Consider the following 21,987-nt stretch of genomic DNA (forward strand, 5'->3'; position numbering starts at 1 on the left):
GCAGATGCTTAAGTCCCCTGTATGAACTGGCGTAGAACAACGGACAGTTGGCCCTCTGCATCTGTGGACTCCCAACCACAGATCAAAAACGGTGCAGGTATTTATTGAAAAAACCCGCATGTAATTGGACCCATGCAGTTCAAACCCTTGTTGTTAAGGGTTAACTATACTCAGAATTGAGCCCAGTTCTGTACTGAGGTTATTCCTTTTCCCCTATTGCTATAACCCCTGAATAAAAAGCTGTTTTTACTTCTTTTAACTACTGTCTGGCTCTGGCTTTATTATGTGAACACTAGTTCTAGGCAGTACAAACAGATGGTAAAGGCCAAGGGCTGTCCGTGGCCAGCTGAGGTGGGGACATATCCCTTCTCTTACAGATTCTCAGGGCACATGAAAGACTGAAAAGGTTTATGCTTCATTTACTTGAGAACAAAAGAGCTTTGGGTTTTTATCCTTATTGCTTTTGTTGGGCTTGTTTTTTTTTTTTAAAGAATGCTAATGTCACCCCGCATCTCGCAGTTCTCTGGACACCACCGGGAGATGAGGTTCAGGGGTCCCAGTCCTTGGGTCTGGTGCCACTCTCTCTACCTGGGGTTCGCTTCTCATCCTCCTGCCTGTCTTGTGTTTGAACCCCAGGTTTGCCATTTTCCTTCTTTTCCGACACACTTTCTCCAGACCTCTGCCCTCTTAGACTTGCAAATAGGACTCAGGTTTGCTCAGGGCTTCGGCTTTCTCTCGGCGAGAACCTTGAATGAATCCCTCCTCCTCGGCTAACCGTCCATTTCCAAGTCGTCCTGGCACCTTGTCTCTCTCTGCTGGAGGCCCTCACTTTTCGGGGGGCAGGGCCAGTCACTCCAGAAGAGTCTAATGCTGTGTTTCCTCTTGGACCAGGTTTTCACTAACGATAAGGCAGAGGAGTGTGTGAAGCTCACAAGCCTGTACTTGTTTGCCAAGAATGTGCGCTCTTTACTGCACACTTACCACTACCAGCAGCTTTTCCTCCATGAATTTTCCGTGGCCTACGCCAAGTACGTCGGAGAAACGCTGCAGCCCGAGGCTTACGGCTACAGCAGCGTGGAGGAGCTCCTGGCAGCCATCCCCCAGGTGGGTGTTTTCTGACCTCAGAGAGCGTCTGCCTGCAGGGCCGTGGCTCACACTCCTGGACAGAGACGGGGAAACAGCAGGCATTTTCGATAGGTCCTTTCAGAACACGCTGTTTGCATAAGATGAATGAATTTAGCGTTTCTCCTTCATTTTTCAAGAAGGTAAAACCTTTGCCTGCAAACCTTTATTAAATTCTTGTATGCCAGGCGACTGAGTCCTAGACCCTGCTTTCAGAAAGGTGTCGGTCATGGAGTCAGGACACCTGAGCAGGTGGGGAGTCGGCATCAGTCAGTGCAGCCGACGGAGGGGGCAGGGCCCACTCCCGGGCAGGCGGGGCCATGGCTTGCGGAGCTGAGCTGACTTGTCAAGGGTGTGTAGGAGGGAAGAGGCGGCCTCTGGGCCGAGGAGACGGCGCACGAGCAGAGGCGGAGCAGCGAGAAGTAGCGGGGAGCCGGGGAGCTTGCTGACGGTGAAGTCAGAGCTTGGTTACAGAGGCTCTGCCCGGCCAGGCAGGGGCAGGACCCAGCAGGAGCCAGGGAGGGGCCTCAGGTTCCCACGTGGAAAAAGACCGCAGTTACCGTAGAGCTGAGAGAAACAGGAGGGGGAGGGGTGCTTGGCCAGGATGCTGGCCATCGCGAGGGCAGAGCGAGGGTTGTGAAGGGGGTTGAGCCCGAGTGAAAATAATAGAAGTAATAAGGACACATGGGGGCTGGGATCAGGGACTTGGTGACGGATGCCCGTGGGGGAGCCCCAGGAGCCAGCGCTTAGCCGAGGAGGCGGAGAGCAGCAGCCTTAGGTAGAGGACTCGGCTTTAGGGTGGGGACGATGAGCGTAGCGTGAGGGGTCTGAGAGAGCTCCGTTCATTCTTTCAGGTGTGTTTAGGTCGTGGGAAAATGGTAAGAGTTCATGTGAGAACTGTCTCCATTTATAGACCAGAGCCGGTGTCTGGGAGATGTTCGTTTTAAGAACCATAAAGAATATTTTTAAAGCCGAGTCTCACGATTTTTAGACTACACAGCTTTTGATAAAGGATGTGATTCTACCAGTGTCTATTGCTTTAAAAGATAAGAGTATAGAAATATTTTTCTTGGCATTTAGCTTCTAAATTCCAGATGTTTGACGCAGACCCAGTAGGTCACATTGTCCCTGAAGTTCAGGGCTAATCTCCCACCCTTTTTCACTGCTTGACCAGAATGTGTCTTGTGTGCAGGTGGTCTGGATAAAAGGACATGGGCACAAGAGAATTATAGTGTTAAAGAATGACATGAAAAGTAAGTAAGCGCCTTTCCCTGACCCCCTGCGAGGCCCGGTTCTCTCACCGACTTCTCCCTCTGACGGATCGATCTTCGTCCTCCAGGTCGTTTGAGTTCACTCTGTGTTTCCCCAGCCGATCATGGAAACCGGCCCGCAGCTACTGAGTGTCTCCTGGAGGTGCCCGAGTGTCGCCCAGCCTCGGAACTCAGCCGTGGGGCAGGTGAGGATGGTGAGAGCAGAGTCAGAGCTGGGGAAATCCCGGCAGAGCTGGCCCGGAGTGGGGCGGGGCGGAAGGGGGCGGCGTCAGAGTGCCTTTCCCATTAATTCAAGTTTTCATACGTTTTTCAAAGCAGTCTAGTATTTGGTTAATAACAAAAAAAAAAAAAACTGGCCTCCATCCGACAGCGTTTTATGGCTCCTAAAGGGCAATCGCACCCCCCAAATGACACTATGTCAACTCACTTCAGATGTTAGAGGGAAAAATCATTCTGACGCTTGTTAAAAGAGTATTTCAAGACTGTTGCAGTCGGGTCAACTAGACTGTGGGAGGCGAGAAAGGTCGAGCTCGGCTCGGTACAGCAGGGCCGTGGGGCTTGCGGGGAGCAGAGCGAGGGCGTCGGTGCATGGAAGTGACCAGAAGAGGCAGCGGGACAGGGATCCAGTCAGACTGACAGGCGGAGCCTCGCTCAAGACAGGCCAGGGACTTGGACATCTCGGGGGTGGGTGAGGCGCTTGGTCAGATAGCATGGGGGCGGATTCTCGATAAACCGACGTCCCAAGATTCTGGCTAAGACTGGACTCGGCAAGGACAGGACAGACATGGAAGGCCAGGGCCGAGTGGAGAAGAGGGCTCGGAGGAGAGGCTTTGTCACAGGACACTCCTGGGAGAGACTCGCTGGTCATTCGTTCACGTTACTCAGAACAGCACTGAGTCGCTTTGATGTTAGGTGGAATCATCTCTGTAGACAGACATCAACTCACTCGAGTTTTCCAGCAATTTTAACTTCATTGGAAGTTAAACCCGTTGCTGCGTATGAGAATTTTATCTTCATAGGCCTCTGAAAGTCGTTAGTTAATAGTGTTAACTGTGCTGGGTTTATAGCTCAGTCGTGCAGCATTTTACATTCTGTGAAGCACCTTACTGTACCTCGTCTCCCTCAGCTGTCACCGCAGCCTTCAGCGGTAGGTATTTCCATCACACAGATGAGGAGCTGAAATTGCAGGGAGCGAAGTCACTTAACAGGATCACTCAGCTAGGAAGTGACAGAACCTGGACCCTCTTTGGAAGCTGACTGCAGATCCCTCTTCCTCAGACGAGTCTCAGGGGAGGTCCTGGCGTGTGGCATTTCACTTGCCAAAGAGAGACCCAGATCTTTCTGTTAAAAGCTTTTTTTTTTTAAACCCTGAGTTCCTGAGTACTTCCTGATAGTTTTCATCTTCAAGGCCTCGGGCACAGACTTGTGGTAGACTGCTGTCCTCAGTAGGGTCACGGCCTGCCTTCTCTGTCCAGGTCCCCGTCACACGGAGCGGGAGCTTCTCCGCCTGGCCAGCGACTCCCCTGTGGACCTCCTGTGCGCACCCGTCCCTTCCTGCCTGCCGTCCCCTCAGCTGAGACCGGATCCTGTCACCCTGCAGTCCGCCGATCTCATTCAGTTTGAGGAACACCTGCAAGAGCCTTCTGGTAGGATGCACTGTGCTGCCGTGGGCTTAAAAATAAAACTAACGCCAGCACATTAAGTGTTCGGTAGGGGCGGGGAGAAACGGTACCTTTTGGAGTACAAAGTGCCTGTGCTGATTACTCAGGACCCTCTTTTCCTGTCAGGGTTCCTTCAAAATTGGGTTCACAGCCTGAGGTGGTTTAGGGAGTGAGCAAGGGAGCGATGGTGGGTCTCGAGGGATCACGCAGCCGGTCTGGCCCGGAGTCGAATGACTCCAGAGCGTACGGGGCTCTCTGCGGGTACGAGCAGGGGTGGGAGAGTGACAGCTGTGTCTTGCGCTTCAGACCCTGGGCAGCGATCTGAGAAGCAAGAGGAAACAGACTGCCGAGTGCCCGCCTCATGCCACACGGCTCGGCTCTCACCGTGTGCTCACACTGCGCTGGGGCCGGGGGCTGTCACATTTAATTCTCGCCACAGCTCTGCAGGTCAGGTGACAAGCACAGCCTGTGTCGTAACAAGAGACGAATCTGGCCCCAGGCTGCCGGAATAGCAAGTAGCAGAGTCAGGGTTTGAACCCAGGGCCTCTTGTCTTTGTGCCGGAAACCCTGACCTCCTGAGAGGATGACCCACCTGCTCTGCCGAGGTCCTTCCCCGCCGTCTTCCTTGTGGTCACTGTCCTTGCCCGTGCAGCCTCCCAGGCCCCGGATTGGTTTCCCCGGCCCATAGTCTTCTAAGCAGCATGTGGCACTATTGCCCAGTGAAAGAACCGGCCGTTCGCCTGGAAAATAGGAGACACTTGGCTTCTGATACCGGGAGACCGGGCCTGTGACGAGAGCAGGGCTGTGTCCCCTGGGACGCCTGACTGGAGCTGGCGTCAGCTCCTCAGCGGGGTTGCAGCCTTGGTGCATTTCGTGTGCCCGAGCTCAGCCATGCGCGTGACGAGAGAGAAATCACTTGAATGGTGCGGGCCGTGCTGTCTGACAGTCTCCTCGGTGAGGGTCGGCCTGAGGAGGGGGCTGGAGCGCTGCCACGCCCCTGCCCCCCCGCCATGTGCGCCTCGGGCGCAGGAGCCCTTGCACGTGCAGTGCGTGTGTGAGGAATCACAGTCCATCTCCTTAAAGCAGCTTGGTCCCGTTCATACAGCAGGCTGCGTGGTTACGCGTGGCTCCACCAGGAGAGAGCAGCCGGTAGCACTGTGGACGGCCAGCAGCGTGCGACTCCCCGGACTCTCAGGGCGGCTCCGACCTGCAGCTTTCCCCTCGCCCCGGCCATGCCGCAGGTCCCCGCGGAGCAGGGTCCTCTGCCAGTGGACGGTCAGGGCTCCCTGATGCTGGGGCCCCTCCTGTCTGAAAGTCTTTAAGTCACATGTGGCTTAGGGGTCCTCAGCTACCTGACAGTGAGTGGGCAGAGAATCTAAAGTGGGAAAACGTGTTTTAAAGTCATGCCCAGTGATTTGTAGCCAGATATGAAGATCCCTGAAACTTTGTGACCCATGGAAAAGCTGAGATGCAGTTAATAAATATTTGAGTGTGACACATAATATTGGTCACACAGGTAACATGTAAATTGTGGCACAGCTGTGACATCTGAGGGGTTATTTTTAAAATATCTTTTGAGAAAATACAAGAAACTGAAAACCAACCCTTAGAGGTCCTAGAACTGAATCTGTCTGCTTCTCTGTGTTTACAGAAATTATGATTCTAACCCAGGAAGAGAAAGTTGGAGTTCCAGTACCAGTAAATGATGACAAGCCGACCCCCGGCTGCTGCTCCTCTCACGTCCCAGCCCCTGTCTCGGTGCCCGCCTGCCCCCCGGAGACCCCGGCGACCCCGGAGCCCCAGCGCAGCAAGGACCCCGTGGAAAGCCCCGCCAAAAAGCAGCCCAAAAACAGAGTGAAACTGGCAGCCAACTTCTCCTTTGCACCTACAACTAAGCTTTGACTCATTTTGAACATAGGATTAGGATGGGAAAACACTGTCTGATTCTGCACACAAAAGTGGGCTCAAAAAACACAACCTCTGTTATTTTAACGAAAACTGCCCGGAAACCACTTCCTTCATCTTTAGTTGTATTCCGTAATGTTTTGTTTCTTTTACATTGAACACAGCCTTGCGCTGAAGTTTTTCTTTTCCCCCCACAATTAAAAAAAAAAAAAAAAAAACCAAAACCAAAAACAGACAACAAAAACTGGCATTTGTTAAAAAATCCTTAACGTATTTTACCAAATTTTTCTTAATTATGAAATACGATGGTGTCCTATAAGAAGAGAGCAGTAAGACCTCAGCTTGAAGGAAGTGGTTTTACTTCCCTTGAGACACGTCAGTGGTGTGATCCTCCACGTAGCGTAGCGTAGTCTGTAAGCCTTTGCCTACCGACGTTCCAGACAGTATTGATCATATGCATGGCGTGTCTTGACGCAAAGCCTGTTCAGTGACCCTGCGTGTCCGCACACCGAAGGAGGGTGGGCCGGGAGGTGAGCATGTGTTTTCAGGTCGGATATGAAGGTCCCTGGCTCCCACGTGACTTGTAAGCGTGCCTTGTTTTTTATTTCACTGTGTCTGTAGTTGACAAATGTGGCTTCATCACAAAATCTTTTAAATGTTTCCACTTTGGGGTTCCATTGAGGAGCTTTCTAGAAAGTTGAGGGTGTTTTAAGCTTCCCTTTTATGCTAAGTTCCAGGGTGATACGTATCAGGTTAAGGAAAAGGAGACGGTCTTGGTGTCAGGCATTTAAAGTCAGCATCTGAATTCCAGCACACGTCATCGTGTGTTGAGAGGCAGTGTTGGGAAGAGAGTCTGATTTCCTAAAATATGCATCAAGTGCATAAATTACAAATCAGAGCTGAGGGGTGAGATGCTTTAACAGGGGTGGTATCGATACTCTTTCCAATTGGAAGACACGGAAATTCTATCCACACATAGGAAGGCCAAGGTTGATCGACTTAACCTTGTTTTTGTAATTTTAAAGCTGGTTTTGGTAGCTGGGAAGCTTGCTGTGTATGTGTTTATCTTTTAATAGTGTCTGCTTTTACTCTGTTACTTCTCGCTGTTGGAAGCATGTTCAGGATCTTTGTGGTGTCTGATGTTGGCATTTGGGGAAAGCCAGCCTTAAAGGGAGCACTGCCCTATGGAATGACCCCCGCCCCATGGTGGCTGAGGCATCCGGTGATGGGTGGCCTCTCTCCCCTCCTGGAGAAACCTGACATTTACAATGGGTTGTATTTGTTGGGCAAAAGGCGGATTCGTTCATAGAGCAGAAAAAAACCTGTTGGCAAAAGGTCTTCCACTAGTTAGGTGGTTTCTTTGGGGGAAATGTTTCTATTTTGTAATTTCTAGAAAGCCAGAAAATGGGCTCTGATTTCATAGCCAGCATTTTGATAAAATGCCACAAAATAAGGGCTATCGAGAGATTTTTACCAGTTAGATTTTCGTTCCCCAGATCTTTTAAATGAAGCCAGTGATTCCCAGTTCTCAGCACGTGGCCCCACTCAGGGTGGAACGGCTCTGGAAAAGCCTCCCAAGCGCGATGGCGCTCTGAACCCCTCTGAAGGCACGTCCTCCGCAGACACTGTGGCAGGCAGGACGATGCAGACGTGCAGGTTTTTTTTTTTTAAGAAGCTTTTAAACAGTCATACACTTGATGTCGAGAGCGTCAGTTGCCTCGTTCTGAGGCTTCATGAGGCCGAGTGTGCACACTTGGACTTTAGTTTTGCTCGCATGCGAAGAATCGTGGACCGTAGCAACCTAAGGGGCACCACTACAAGTCACTGGGGACAGTCCCGGGGAGCAGTTCCTTTGGGCAGCAGAGAAGAGACTGAAGCCGTGCGCTGTCAGGCGCGTGCGGTCACACCGTTGGCTGGAGTCACCAGTCCGCCTGGGACGCACGTGTGACTCACGGTCGCTGTTTGAAGATAGAATACAGCGGAAGCTCGTTGTGTTCGTAATGTACTCCACAATGGCCAGTCTAATCGCTATCTATTTTTTTATCCAGAGGCTTAATTAAATGATGTGACGAAATGATGTATGAGAATTAAGACAATGAAATTCTTTATTTCCGGGTGGAAAGATGTATCAGATGAGATGTATCTGTTTAAAAAAGAAAAATTATCACCAGAACCCCCTTTCCCATCTTGCACTGTTTGTTTTCGATCGGGTTTAGGGGAAGAGATGTTTTTTCTTAACTGTCTACTTTGTTTGAACACTTTTTTTTTTTTTTTTTTTTTGTGATTCAAGTGCTGTTTTGTGTGTTGGGACCAAACAGTTGTCAATAAACTTTACAAGCAAGCATCTAGTCTGAGTGTGCAGGTGAGTGTTTTGTTGGGTGGAGGGGAAGGATCACAAACCAGTGCAGTTCTGTCATCTTCATTCGGGGTTCACCCAGCTTCTCACCCCTTTCTAGAAGCCGAGGCGTTGAGCACAAACTGGTCTGACGCTTCGGAGGCCCTTTTAACTTGGTGTCCACCTGGCAGGTGACCGGATATCGGTCGGCCCCTCCTGGTCAGGACCCTCTGAGGTTTCCAGCCTAGTTCCAGCTCATCATCATGCCTGGGGAAAATACTGTGACCACAAAACACCCTTGTTTTAAGACGGATAAGTCCTAGGTCCCTGCACCCCGTGACTGAAATCTGCTTTGCAGGCTGCTCGGGTCTCAAACACTGCCAGCCGCGCTCCTGGAATCAGCCCCTCAGGAAAAGACTTCTGTCACAGACCGCGTTGCGAAGCCCTTGCCGAGACGCCTTGCTGCTCAACCCCTCGTACAAACACGAAGGGGCCTAGAAGAGACTCACACGTTTGGGGACATTGCTTCTTACAGTTCGGCATTAAAAAGCTCTTAAAAACCCTGGGCAGTCCTTTCAACACATCCCTCACGGTGGCAAACGTTTGCAGAAAAGCTCCAGCTGCCACCGTGCCGCACCCTTAGAGCAGCACGGAGTTTCCTGCGTCCAGACGGGCGTGAAGTGGGGCGTTTGCACGGGTCTTGGTGCGTTTCCCATCTGGTCCGCAGATGGTAGCTTAGAAGATGGCTGGCTGAGCAAGAGCAGCCCTGTGCCCGGTTGTGCAGTCGCCGCGATCCGGCCCCTCTGTCACAAGGGGCAAGCTCGCGCTTCGGGTCTTCTCCGGTTCCCAGCTGCTTCAGGGGCAAAGACCGAATCATCCCTGCTCCCTCCCTCCCACGGCAGCGACCTTCGATAGCCTCCATTTGCTCTGCGCTCTGGGGCTGAGGGAGGAGCAGGAACCCTGACTCACTGCCCCATACACCAGCAGTCAGGGGGCCCCCACCACTGCTGCACTTGACCTTGCACCCTCCCACGTAGCTTTACGTCAGGTTTGTACGGTAGCTGGCCCGGCTCCCAGCTGCTGATGTGATTACAGCATCAGCCTCATCCAACTGGACTACAGGGAGAGATACAGAGAAGACAGATCCAATTCGCTTGTTTGAATTAATACTTTCAAGGCCAAGTGCAGAGTCTTTCCCCAGGAGAGTTCTAGTTTCTCCCTGGGAGGGAGGTAGCCCTGGAGAGCAACTTCGTTTGGAACATTAAAAGAATCAGTTGCTTTTGGAACAAATTTGGTAAATTCTAGAACTGGTGAGGAGAGAACCCTCACTTTTCAGGTGGGTAGGATGAGGAGGTCTCGGAGATGGAGGGCTAGAGCCTTCCTCAGCAAGATGCAGAGAAGAATTCAGGTTTTCTGGGAAGAAAGGACTTGGAAATGGGGACTTAAGACACAGAGGAGGAAAAGGGGGACAGACGACTGCAGGCGGAAGCCTAGGAACTGGCTCCCAGAGGCGCCCCAGGCTGGCAGGGCAGATCCTGGCCACACCTCTTCTGACCACTGCAGGCGGCTCACGTGAAGGCCTTTCCCCCTTCCGCCTCTGCCCACAAGCCTTCCCAGATGCAGGGCCTGGAGCAGACTCTGAGCCCTGACCCCAGCCAATCCTCCCTCATCCTTCCCGCCCCCAACTGAGGGCCCCAGGTTTTTTTTTTTGGCTGTCAGCTGGAAGCCGCCTGCAAAGCCTGGAGGCCACCCACAGTTCCCCCAAAGCGGCAGCTTAGCCCATCAAGCCAGCAAGGAGAACCTCCTCCTGTCTTCAGAGAGGGAGCCTTACACGACGGAACCTAACCAAGGGGCTGACCTCCCATCATCTTCACCAACTTCCATTGGTTAGAAGAAAGTCCGGGCCCTGTATCCCAGGCCATTCGTAAGTATTTGGTGACCGAGTGAACGGCTGATGTAGAAGGCCTGGGTTAAAGGTTTCGAAGGCCAAGAACTAAGCTTCAAAGCTGCAAGGGCCCTTACGACCAACTAGTCCAACCCAACATCTACCCCCAACTGAGGTTTACAGATGGGGAGAGCGAGGCTGGAGAGGCCGAGCCACTGCCCAAGTCACTCCATGGCACAACTAGGCTGGGGGCCCTATACAGCTCCCAAGTCCAGCCTTTACTGAGGCCCCCTCACTGAGGTGCCAGCACCGAGTCATGTGCGGGGACCCCGATGAGCAAGATGTGGGCCCTGCCTCCCCAGCAGCAGCAGGTCTCTGGGGCTGAGTCAGGAAGACCCCTTGGGGTAGTGGTTCTCCAACTGGAGAGGACATCGACTCACCAGAGCAGCACATATAAAAGGCGGGCCGTCTGCCGAAACCACCTCCCTGGGCTCTTCAAAATTGTCAGGGTCGTGCAAGACAGAAACGCCCGAAGGAGGGTGAAGGGATGCGGCAATGGGGAGCAGCCCCCGTCCCTGGGCGAGATCTCAGACAGGGGAGGAGGAGACGCACCATGGTGGAAATGATGGGGACGAGGAACGAAATGTAAATACTGGGTAACAGCCCTGTGTCCTTGGATGCCAGGGACTGGTCTGTGACCCAGAAGAACGAGCCCGTGTTCTCCACGCATGCCGAGATTTAAGGTGACGCCACATCATGTCCGCAATTAACATCATTGGCAGATGGTGACGAAATGCCAGCAATCAGTGACTCTGAGTGAGAGGGCAGATGCAGGAAGAGGCAGGGACATTACAGGATTCTCGCTCCCTGCAGGGGGTTCAGTTAGCTGGGCAACACCGCTCCTGACGCTACATCCTTAAGTCACTCTAGATACCTGTGCTCCCGTAAGATAGGAGGCAGGTCTCAGAGCGCAGGTCACCTCAGCTCTTCCAAGGGTCACCAGGAGCAAAGACAGTGGGCCGAGCCTGGCTGAGCGAGGCAACGTGCACCCCGGGGGCCTCAGAGGACCCAGGGAGACAGAGAGAATAAAGAAGGAGTAATCCTCTGGGTCGGAAGAGGCCCCGTGAGCCCCTTTCCTTGTGGAGGGCTCCCAAGGCTTTGCCAGGACAAAAATATTTAAGACTCAACATTCGCATCTTTCTCGTGCTCAGCCTCCTCCAGGGCCCCCAAACACACGTGGCTCCAGTGCCCGTGGCTCTGCAGATCAAGGAGGCAGGTGCATCTGCAAATAGGAGACCTCAGAGGGGCTTCAAAGCCACAAAGGTGAAGGAAAGGAAAGAAAACACTGGGAGGCAGAGAGGGCAGGCAAGGAAACAAGTCAGTACAGGGGGCAGCGTTTCTATAAAAACCAGCAGAAGTTTCTAGAAATCTAAGAGAATGTGTAGGAAGTGCTGCCGTGTGTTACATGGTTTAATCTTTCCCTGGCCACCTCCCCAAATGACCTTCGGTTAAGACCCGCAGGCCTTTGCAAGGCTGGATTTGACTTTCTCTTAAATATGAAACAGGTCCTCAGGCCAGAATGGGTCCTCAGGGTTCATCTGGCTCCAGCGTTGTGGGTGCGTGTGCCGAGGCCACGCCCGTTAGGCAAGGCTGTGAGTCCCTGGAGCAGACGATGGTTTTGGTAGGAAGCTGAGGGCGGTGCTCCAGGCGGTGTGTGGGCGCACGCCACCCACTCACCTTAACTGCTCGACCTCGGCATCGTCCACCAGGAAGTCTCTCTTCTGCACCAGTTTGTGGATCTTCTGGATGAGCTCGTCCTCTCTCTGCTTCTGAAGCTTGTTTTTTTCTTTTTCTGGGAAGAAACAAACATCGGCAAAGAAACAGCCGAGTAGAGCTGTTGAAAGCACTTGAGTCCGTGGGGCCAGGGGGTTGGAATCCTGGCTCTACCATTTCACTGGGTGGGTGAACTTGAAGAAGTCACTTGACCTCTTCAAGCTTCCGTTTCTTCCTCTGTAACACACACCTAGTGAGGCTAAAGCATAGTGACGTTAGTCGATGGCTTAGCATAGAGCTTGGCCATGCGTGGCAAGTGCTCACTAAATGGTAATGATGCTCGAGCAGAAGGCAGAGGGTTCAGAGGACTCGGGGGGCTCGGAGGAGGGTGCCAGGAGGGAAATACTCCATAGCACGGGTGAACCGATCCGCGAGATGAAAAGCATCCGCGTTGATGCCGTGAGTCCTGTCCCAAGTACCTGGGACTGACGTTGACAATTTCTTCTAGAACTAGAGGCAGAATCAGAGGCGAGGGGACTATAATATTTGAGTAAGAGAGAAAATCGGCTTTTCTCATTAACCACAAGGGGAAGCAGAAAAGGGGGCAGGATTTCTAGCAACGCTTGGGATTCCTGGCCATTGATGGTGGTGGAGGGGTATCCTGTGGGCCAGACTCCCCAAATCATTCGTCCACACCACAGAGCACCTCCCAGCCCTCTGCAGGCGAGTCAACGCAGAGTCCCGACTTGCCAGGGTGCCTTGCTCTCTCAGGCGGTCTGGTCCATAAGGACTCACAGGGCCTCCAGGAGCTGACACACTTCCGTCTCCAAGTTGTTCAGCCCTGTTTTCTATCTCTGACCAGCTCGGGCATCCCCCCGGTTTTCCAGGTAATGCGCCGAAGCCCTCCCCTCACGCATCCCTTCCCGGCAACTCACAGAGAAGCCACCTAGGTGAAGACCTGGGGGATATGCAGAAAATGTTCAGTCATCTGCGGCAGGTGGCTGCGGAACTTTGAGAAGCTCTGGCTGACACATTGGTCTCCTTGGGGTACAAAATGTGTCTCATTTTTCTCTGTATTCTTATGGCGGATTCAAGGCCATCCATAGACAGCGTGCCCAGGCATGAGTTGGCCACCCTTCCATCGTCCCAACACGCATCCATCCCTTTCAAGGAAAAGGCAAACGAGCAGCCTTAAACTGGTGCAAAGAGGTCATTTTTCAGCAGACTTCAGACAGCTGTGGGTCTGAATTCTGATTCTGTCACTTATGACCTGTGTGGTCACCTCTGTGAAGCTCAGTTTTCCATCTGAAATGTGGATAAAAGGACCACAACGACGAGCTCAGACACAACGGTGAGAGAGTGAGAGGCCTATAATTCCTACAGGATCTGTGGGCAACAAGTCATTTTTTGTCTAAAAACCACCATATATATATGCACATATATATATATATATATATGGTAGCTCTGGCAAAACACACTTTTTTGACATCAATTTCAAGCCGCCACTGGAGATTTCTGAGAAATGTCTCACAGTGGCAAATGCCCAGGCTTCCTCGTGGCCTGGTGATATGTTGGGAAGTTTCAGTCATCTGCGGTCGGTGGCTGCAGAACTTTGAGTCGCTCTCGGCGACGCCTAGGGCTCCTTGATGTCCAAAGTGTGGGGAGCCATTACAAGGCATTGAAGGTGTCACTTTGCTTGGAGACATAAAGCAGTTGCTGAGACTGTGTAAACAATGGTTCTAGGGAGCAAAATGTTGAGTTAAACTTTACTGACCCTGATTTTACTGACCCTGGTGGGAAAGACTTGCCTCATTAAAAAACCCTTTTAAGGTAATGGGATGTTTTACAACCCAGATAACAAGGATGTTTTATGATCTTGTGTAAGTGTCAGGATCTCGACCGATACACGTTGTGCTTTATTATTGTATCAAAAACTTATATAAAGGCTGCGCTAAATAAACTTGAGGCTGCAGCAGTGAATGCACGCCCTCCCGAAGAGCTTTCCTGTTTTCTTTTTTTTCTTAGTCTTCACCCTCCTCTTTCACGTGCTATTTGACTTTAGCCGGCTGGCTCTGGAACTCCTCTCCTGTTCCCATTCGCTTCTCTGCTGGACAATCTCATTCACATCTCTTTCACATCTCTGCCACATCTCTGGCCACCGCTGTCATTTATCCACTGATGGCTCTCACATGGACAGCTGTATCCCGGATCAGTCCTCTGAGCCCCAACCCTATATGTTCAACTACCTACTTGGGTATCTCTTCTTAGATATCTCAGAAATATATCCAGCACAACATGCCAAAAATGGAACTCAAGACTCCCTCTCCCCTTCTTAGGGAAATCTTTCCTAACTTTCCTGAATAGGTGAAGCCTGCCCAGTAGACACATTCAGTATGTGGCCTACCCCCCTCTCAGCATTGGATACAAATGCAAGGTTACCTTTGTTTGTATATTATTTGATTCAAGTTTGTCTCCCTAACTACACTGTAAACTCCATGAAGGCAGAGGCTCTATCTTTTTTTCTCAACATTGTATTCCTTAGTGACAGTTACTCAATAAATATTTTGCTGACCACACTGGTATTTATCTACGTATAGCTATTTATTGAGAAAAATTTTCCACTGCTACATAAATACTCCCTAAAAATAGAATTTACCAGTAAGAAATTCATCCAAAGTATAGCAGATTAGGTGGTTGGTGGTGATCGGAAAGAATTTGTTTATGAACATGTGCCTCTCGATTTTATTACTGTGCAACACAGATTCTAAGGGGGAATTTAAAAGGCCACCCTGAAAGGTTTTTATATAGCTTGAAGACTCTCGGAAGATATGTGAGAACATTTTATATTTACTTATGAAAATCAAGCAACTATTAAATATCAGTAAGTCCGTTGTAATGGAGATGTCAGCAGGAGAGAAGTGATCAGCCCAGCCGGAAATAAAGCAGAGACTGATAAAATCTGAGAAAAGGCACAGAGAGCAAAATGCAAAGACGAGGAAGGAAGAATAAATAATGCAATTTGACCAGCCAGGGAGCAAACCGTTCTTCAAGGAAGCCAAAGGTGAACCAAGTTCAATGTGTTTACGAACAAAAGTAACAGTTCTAGGATGTGCTTTTTACCACATTAAAAGAAAGAACAGTAGCAGCTCTGAGAATTATTTGTCTTATGATGGCAATTAAGTAAGTCTTAAAAGGCTGAGATGTAAAAAAGCTTCAAAGATAGTGAAAAACTGTTAATATTATAGACAAAAGCCATTCATACTGAGAATCTACTTGAAGGCAAAAGACCCCAGAAAGATACCAGAACATTATAGATCAAATACAAAAGTTAGTAGGAAGGATATGGAAAAAATGAACTGCGTTCATGAACTGAGCGAAAAAAATGAACCAATTCTGAACAACCGCAATATCAAAACTTAAAAATATCAAAATTTAAAAAGTAAAAGTGCTAGGGGGAAAAAGCATAAAAGGTTTTCCCATTAAACTCTGAAAGTTTTACTTCGGAATATTCTGAGAGTACCCTGGTAACATTTGAAACTATCTGCTTTTAATAACCCCAATCTAAAGAAAAAAGGTGACGTCTGACACGTTCTTGGAATTCAGTAATTATTCAATGATAGCATTTGTTATTTCATCAAAAAAATCAACAGGTCAATGTTAACCATTATTGATGTTTTGGTCTAAGTTTCTAAAACAAATTATTATTAAAGTCTTTTCTCAAGATCAGAACCAGAGCTTGCTGTATAATAAACATTTAATCCATTTTATATATTTATCATGCAAACATGATATGTGAGAACATTATTTTGTGGATATGACTGTGCATATGGCATACACTATCCGCCTGTAATATTTAATCTGATCCAGGTTATGGTTATAATTCTGATTTAGTGAGCTCCAAATTAGGAAGGTTTTATTATATTGGCCACAGTTGATGTTTTCCATGCCTCCGTTCATTTTCTTGGGTCTCTTCTAGAGTCTTATTCAAAGTGTGGTTTGTGAACCAGCAGCATCAGTACTTTGAACCTGTTAGGGACCTAATTCAATTGGTCTGGGGTGGGGCTTGAGGTTTGTACTTCTTACGAATTCTTAAGCCACACCAGCGCTACTTGTTCGTGGACTAAACAAGGTTTCTGTAGAGAATGTCCTATTTGCCATCTTGAAACTCTATTCCTTTTATTAGAGTTTTTCTGCGTTTTCACCTAAAAAAAAAAAAAGAAAAAAAAGTAAAGTATTGGGATTTCAAAATGCTCCCTTTCCAAAAAAAATATGTCTTTGAATATGGCAGTTTTATAACTCTTTATTTTTTAAAGATGGCTAAGTTCTTTACTCATGAATGATGAGTCTTGGTCCAGGGAATTTTTTTTTTTTTTTTTTTTTGAGGGCTATGGCAGGCCACTAGCGACACCCTGTGGCCAATTTTTATAATTATAAAAATTGTAATTATAATTATAGCATTTTAGGGGTCCCTTTAAAATGCAAAATTAGAAAAACTGACATTATTTTTTTATTTTAATAATTTGCGTTTAAATGCCATTTAAAATGTCTTAACTTTTTATTTTTAAATAATTATAGAGTCACAGGAAATTGCTAAGAAGTCCCATGTGCCCTTCCACTGGCCTCTCCCAAAGTTAACATATTATTGAAACCAAGAAACTGACATTGTTCAGATTTCACAAGTTCCACATGGACTCATTTGTGACAATAGTATTTTTTAAATATTAAAATGTATTTATTATTATTTTCAATCACAGTCGACATACAATATTATATTGGTTTCGAGTGTACGACATAATGCTCACCCTAGTTAGTACCCATCTGACACCATACATAGTTATCACAATATTATTGACTATATTCCCTATGCCGTAGTTTACATCCCTGCAACTATTTTTATGACTGCCAATTTGTACTTCTTAATCTCTCTCCCTTTTTCAGCCATCCCAACCCCCCTCCAACCTGGCAAGCATCAATGTGTTCTCTGTATCTATAAGTTTGTTTCCATTTTATTTATTTTGTTTTTTAGATGTCGCACTACTGTCTGACTTATTGTACTCAGCCTAATACTCTCTAGGTCCATCTATGTTGTCACAAAGGGCAACATTTCATTTTTTATGGCTGTGTAATATTCCTGTGTGTGTGTGTGTGTGTACCAATTCTTTTGTTATCCATTGATCTATTGATGGACACTTAGGTTGCTTCCATATCTTGGTTATTATAAATAATGCTGCAGTGAACAAAGGGGTGCATATATCTTTTTGTATTAGAATTTGTGGATTTCTTTGGATGTAAACAGAAGAGGAATTGGTGGGTCATATGTTAGTTCTATTTTTAAATTTTTGAGGAACTTCCATACTGTTTTCCATAGTGGCTGTACCAATTTGCAACCCCATCGATTGTGTACGAGGTTTCCTTTTTCTCCACATCCTCGCCAATACTCGTCGATTTATTGATGATGGGCGTTCTGACAGATGTGAGGTGATATCTTGTTGTGGTTTTAATTTGCATTTCCGTGATGATCAGTGATGGTGAGCATCTTTTCACATGTCTATCGCCCATCCGCATGTCCTCTTTGGAGAAAAGTCTATTCAGGTCCTCTGCCCACATTTTAATCAGATTCTTTTGAGGTGTTAAGTTGTATGAGTTCCTCCTATATTTTGGGTATTAAGCCCTTATCGGAGGTATCATTGTGAAATATCTTCTTTCATAGGTTGTCTTTTCATGTTGTTGTTAATTTCCTTCACCATGCAAAAACCTTTTAGTTTTACGTAGTCCTATTTGTTATTTTTCTTTTGTTTCCCTTGCCTAAGGAGATACATTCAAATAAACATCACGGAGAGTGACGCCAAAGAGTTGACTCCCTATGTTTTCTTCTAGGAGTTTTATAGTTTCAGGTCTTACATTTAAGTCTTAAATTCATTTTTTGCTTTATTCTTGTATATTGTGGGTTTTGGGTGTTTTTATTCTGTTTGTTTGTTTGTTTGTTTGTTTTGCAGTTATCTGTTCAGTTTTCCCAACAACATTTATTGAATAGACTGTCTTTACCTCATTATATATTCTTGCCTCCTTTGTCATAAATTAATTAACTATATAGGTGTGGGCTCATCTATGGGGTCTCTCTTCTGTTCCGTTGACCCACATGTCTGTTTTTGTGGCCGTACCATACCGATGACTATATGCTTTTAGGATAGTTTGATATCAGGTAGCGTGATCCTTCCAATTTTGTTCTTTCTCCAGATTGCTTTGGCTATTCGAGGTCTTCTGTGGTTCCAAATACATTTCAGGATTATTTGTTCGAGTTCTGAGAAGAATGCCATTGGCATTTCGATAGGGATTGCCTTGAATCTGTAGATCGTTTTGGGTGTCAAGGACATTTAAACGATGTTGGTTCTTCCTATCCATGAGCACAGAATATGATTCTATTTATTTGTATCTCCAGTGTCTTTCTTCAGCATCTTACAGTTTTCTGAGTACAGGTCTTTTACCTTTTTGGTTAAATTTATTCCTAGGTATTTTATTCTTTTTGATGCAATTGTAAATGGGATTGTTTTCTTAAATGTTCTCTTTCTGGTATTCCATTCCTGGTGTATAAAATGTGCTACTTCACTGAATTTATTTATTCTAATAGTTATTTAGTGGAATCTTTAGGGTTCTCTCTATATAGTATAATGTCGTCTGCAAATATTGGCATTTTTACTTCCTTTTCAATTTGATTGCCTTTTCTTTTGCTTGTCTAATTGCTATGGCTAGGACTTCCAACGCTATGTTGAATAAGAGTGGCAAAAGTGGACATCCTTCGTCTTATTCCTGATCTTAAAGAAAAAGCTTTCACCTTTTCAACATTGATATTAACTGTAGGTTAGTCATACATGGCCTTTATTATGTTGAGGTATGTTCCACTTTGCTGAGAGTTTTTTTTTTTTTAATCATAAAAGAATATCGAATTTCATTAAATGCTTTTTCTGTATCTATCGGTATGATCATTTTGTTTGTGTGGTATGTCACATTGATTTGCAGACACCGAACCAGCCTTGCATCCCAGGAATAAATCCCACGTAATCATGGTAGATAATCTTTTTAATGTATTGCTGAATTTGGTTTCCTAATATCTTGTTGGGTTTTTGCATCTGTGTTCATCAGAGATATTGGCATGTAATTTTCTTTTTTTGGGTAGTGTCTTTGATAGCAAGTTAATGCTGGCCTTGTAAAATGAGATTGGGAGCCTTCTCTCCTCTTCGGTTTAGTTCTTCTTGGACATTTGGTAAAATTCATCTGTAAAGTCAAGGGAGATGTGTTTTGAAGGCAGTGTTCTCACAGAGGAAGCGGCCAGTTGCCAGCCTGGGCAGGGGAGGATGGGGCGGCATCACGAAACAGGGTGGAGTAGTGGGGACTCCCGTTTCAGCTTACTGGTCTTGATTTGAAGGGCACATCGCCATATCATTTGCTCCAGGAGATTTGGCTTCTTGGATGTGTGTACAGTTTGTGTAGTCCGACGAAGGTGCCGGGAATAAATAGGAGGGCCAGAAGTGGGCAAAGAGTTGAGAGCCCATGAGGGACAAGAAGAATTTCAATGCACTACGGGACAGTGAAGAGGCAGATATCAAAGGGTTGGGGAACTCCATGACAGTTGAGGATTGTCAGGCAAGGGGTACAAGAGAAGGTTTCTGAGGACAAGAGGGGTTGCGTGGTAAGGGGATGAAGTGTCTGCAATGACGTTTTGGAGTTCTGTCACGGTAGAGGACACTACCATGGAAGGAGGTAAGTGATGGGGAAGAACAGGACGTTGCAGGTGAGGAGGGTCGTGAGCTGGGCACCTGTGGTCTTGAATGGGTCACCTCTGTGCATGTTAAAATCTGCAGGAGGTGACGTGAAGAGCCAGAGTGAGAGGCAGAAGCCAGATCTTCAATTATGATTGAAAGAGAGCAAGAAGGTTGGTTATTGCAGCAACAGGGAGGAAGAAACGGATTCTTTCATCTGGCATACATTTGAGGGAACAAGGATTTCTGCAGAAAGAAACAGAGATTTCACAGAAGCAATAGGGAACAAGAACATTCCAAAATCGGATAAGCTTTTTAGGAGCTAGAGTTTATTTCTATTTAAAACAATGTTCACAGGAGTTTAAAAATGCCCAAAGGCCCAAAGATAACTGTGTTTAATAAACGTTATAGTCCAAAGCTTGCTGTTTCTGTCTCCCTTTTGCAATAGTTATTTCTGAGCCTCTGGGTGCTTTTAAGGTTCAGTAATTCTTCTAAGCTGAAAAGTGAATTTTCTGAGTTTTGGCATGCTTCACACAAGGCGAACATCACAGCAATAACAATAAAAACAATTCCGGAAACAGCTATTATCATTGCAAGAGAAAAAGGCATATGATTAGAGAGCTGCCACAGAAAGTTCCAGAAGCAAAATGATTAATCCAGTATTTTAAAAGGCCCTGACACATTTGGAAAAATTCTGGGGAAACCATGCCTGCCGTCTTCTCAGCAACCAGCTCCTTTGATTATAAACTTGAGAAGATAGGATCATGCAGAGATTAGAAGGAAAAAATTAAGGTCTGAGAAGTCGGAGGCTGAAGTTTTGAAATCCATTCACTCTCAGTTATCGAGTGTCCTGGATATTTATATGCTGCGTGAGACTGGGGATGGGTAGTATGGGTGGCACCGAAGGGTCTTGATGGTGTATATAGCCATTTTAAAAATAATGCCAGGAAGTTCCTTGTACGAAAGGCTGGCAGAACAGCCAGATCCCACAGTCAGCTGTTAGGTGACGTCCGCCTTCCTGGAATATGCTTTCGCTTCCTGTAGTATACATATATGCATTCACATATACAATATCATAGCGATCTTATTTTTTAATAGTTTGGTTTTTAGATTACAAAGTCTTGGGGAAATTTCGGAAAATACAGGACACATCCAAGCACAAACGAAGGCCATTAATTACCCCACCTCCCAGAAACAATGATTTCCTATTATTTTTATCTTTTTCTCATTAGTTTTCATGGTGGCAAATGTTTCATCTCATACTGCATGATTTTTTTAAATCATCCATTATTGGATATTGTTTTTGCATTTTTCCCATTATAGTGATTTCCCTTGATATATCACTTCAGCTTTATCATACAAAATGCTTACATTTTTTTCTGCCCTTATTTTCAATTTCCAAGTGCTTTTTTCTTTCTTTTTAACTGATAATTTGTAATGCCCTATTCTTATTTACGTGGTGCAGCCTCCCAGTCGTCTGAACATGTCAGTGACAAGTCAAAGGTATTTTTTTCTGAGTACCGCTGCCTGCACCGTCTCTGTGTTCCATAGAGTCCGTTGAGTCTGCAAACGGGGCAGAGGCTTTCCTCAAAGATTCTAGTTCCTGGGCTCTCCCTTTATTTCCAGAGTGAGGCACTCAGGGCTGTTCAGTAGGGCTGGTTTATGGCTGGGATAGCTAGGTGGAGTGGGCAGCAGAGTAAATCAACATTTCCTGGTGGAATCCCCATTATCGATCTGGGGAGAAGGAAGGACTTTCGTTAGCTATCTCAGGAAAGGATCAAGTAACTGTCTACCTGAGCCGAGGGAATGAGAACCAGCAGTCAGAGGAGACACCGTCATGTGAGTCCTTGCATATTAGCCATTATGGTTGCATAAGAATCTTGTCAACCTTGTGTGATTTGTTCCAACATGTTTACCTCAGTGGATTCTTGGACATGACGGATAGTTCGGTTAAATCAGGTTCACACGTAGCCATGCATGTAGAATCTTAAAAGGGTGAAAGGTAAAAAGTATTTTTTAAAAGGGGCAAGAAGAGTCAGGGTGCCCTAGGGTAATGAGAAGACCAGGGCTTCTAAGTGTTGAAGAATTCCGTCACGTTGGAGAAATTCAGGTGAATGATATGAGAGTAAGTGACTAATGACAAGTGGAATGTGGTGAGAAAATGGGGGTTCTGCATGTGGGTTTCTGGAGTGATGTTTTGGGGCCTCACAGGTGGCAGTGGTGACCACGTACGGGACACTACCATGGAAGTAGGTAGGAAGAGAAGAACAGGACATTG

General features: G+C 47.0%; 1 protein-coding gene across 7 annotated transcripts in view; it reads left to right on the top strand.

The window, feature by feature from the left end:
- Positions 1-8,244, top strand: part of MARF1 (meiosis regulator and mRNA stability factor 1) — a 35,439-nt gene extending 27,195 nt beyond the window's left edge. For all 7 annotated transcript variants that reach the window (XM_016156946.2, XM_016156947.2, XM_016156945.2 and 4 more), the window contains exons 23-27: positions 892-1,104; positions 2,315-2,375; positions 2,462-2,578; positions 3,869-4,039; positions 5,706-8,244. In XM_016156946.2, the coding sequence (XP_016012432.2) occupies positions 892-1,104; positions 2,315-2,375; positions 2,462-2,578; positions 3,869-4,039; positions 5,706-5,956 (813 nt within the window). In that variant the 3' untranslated portion in view covers positions 5,957-8,244. The remainder of the gene's footprint in view (positions 1-891; positions 1,105-2,314; positions 2,376-2,461; positions 2,579-3,868; positions 4,040-5,705) is intronic.
- Positions 8,245-21,987: the final 13,743 nt, after the last annotated feature.

The sequence above is a fragment of the Rousettus aegyptiacus genome, unplaced genomic scaffold (genome assembly GCF_014176215.1).
Source record: "Rousettus aegyptiacus isolate mRouAeg1 unplaced genomic scaffold, mRouAeg1.p scaffold_m13_p_8, whole genome shotgun sequence".
In the NCBI taxonomy this organism is placed as follows: domain Eukaryota; kingdom Metazoa; phylum Chordata; class Mammalia; order Chiroptera; family Pteropodidae; genus Rousettus; species Rousettus aegyptiacus.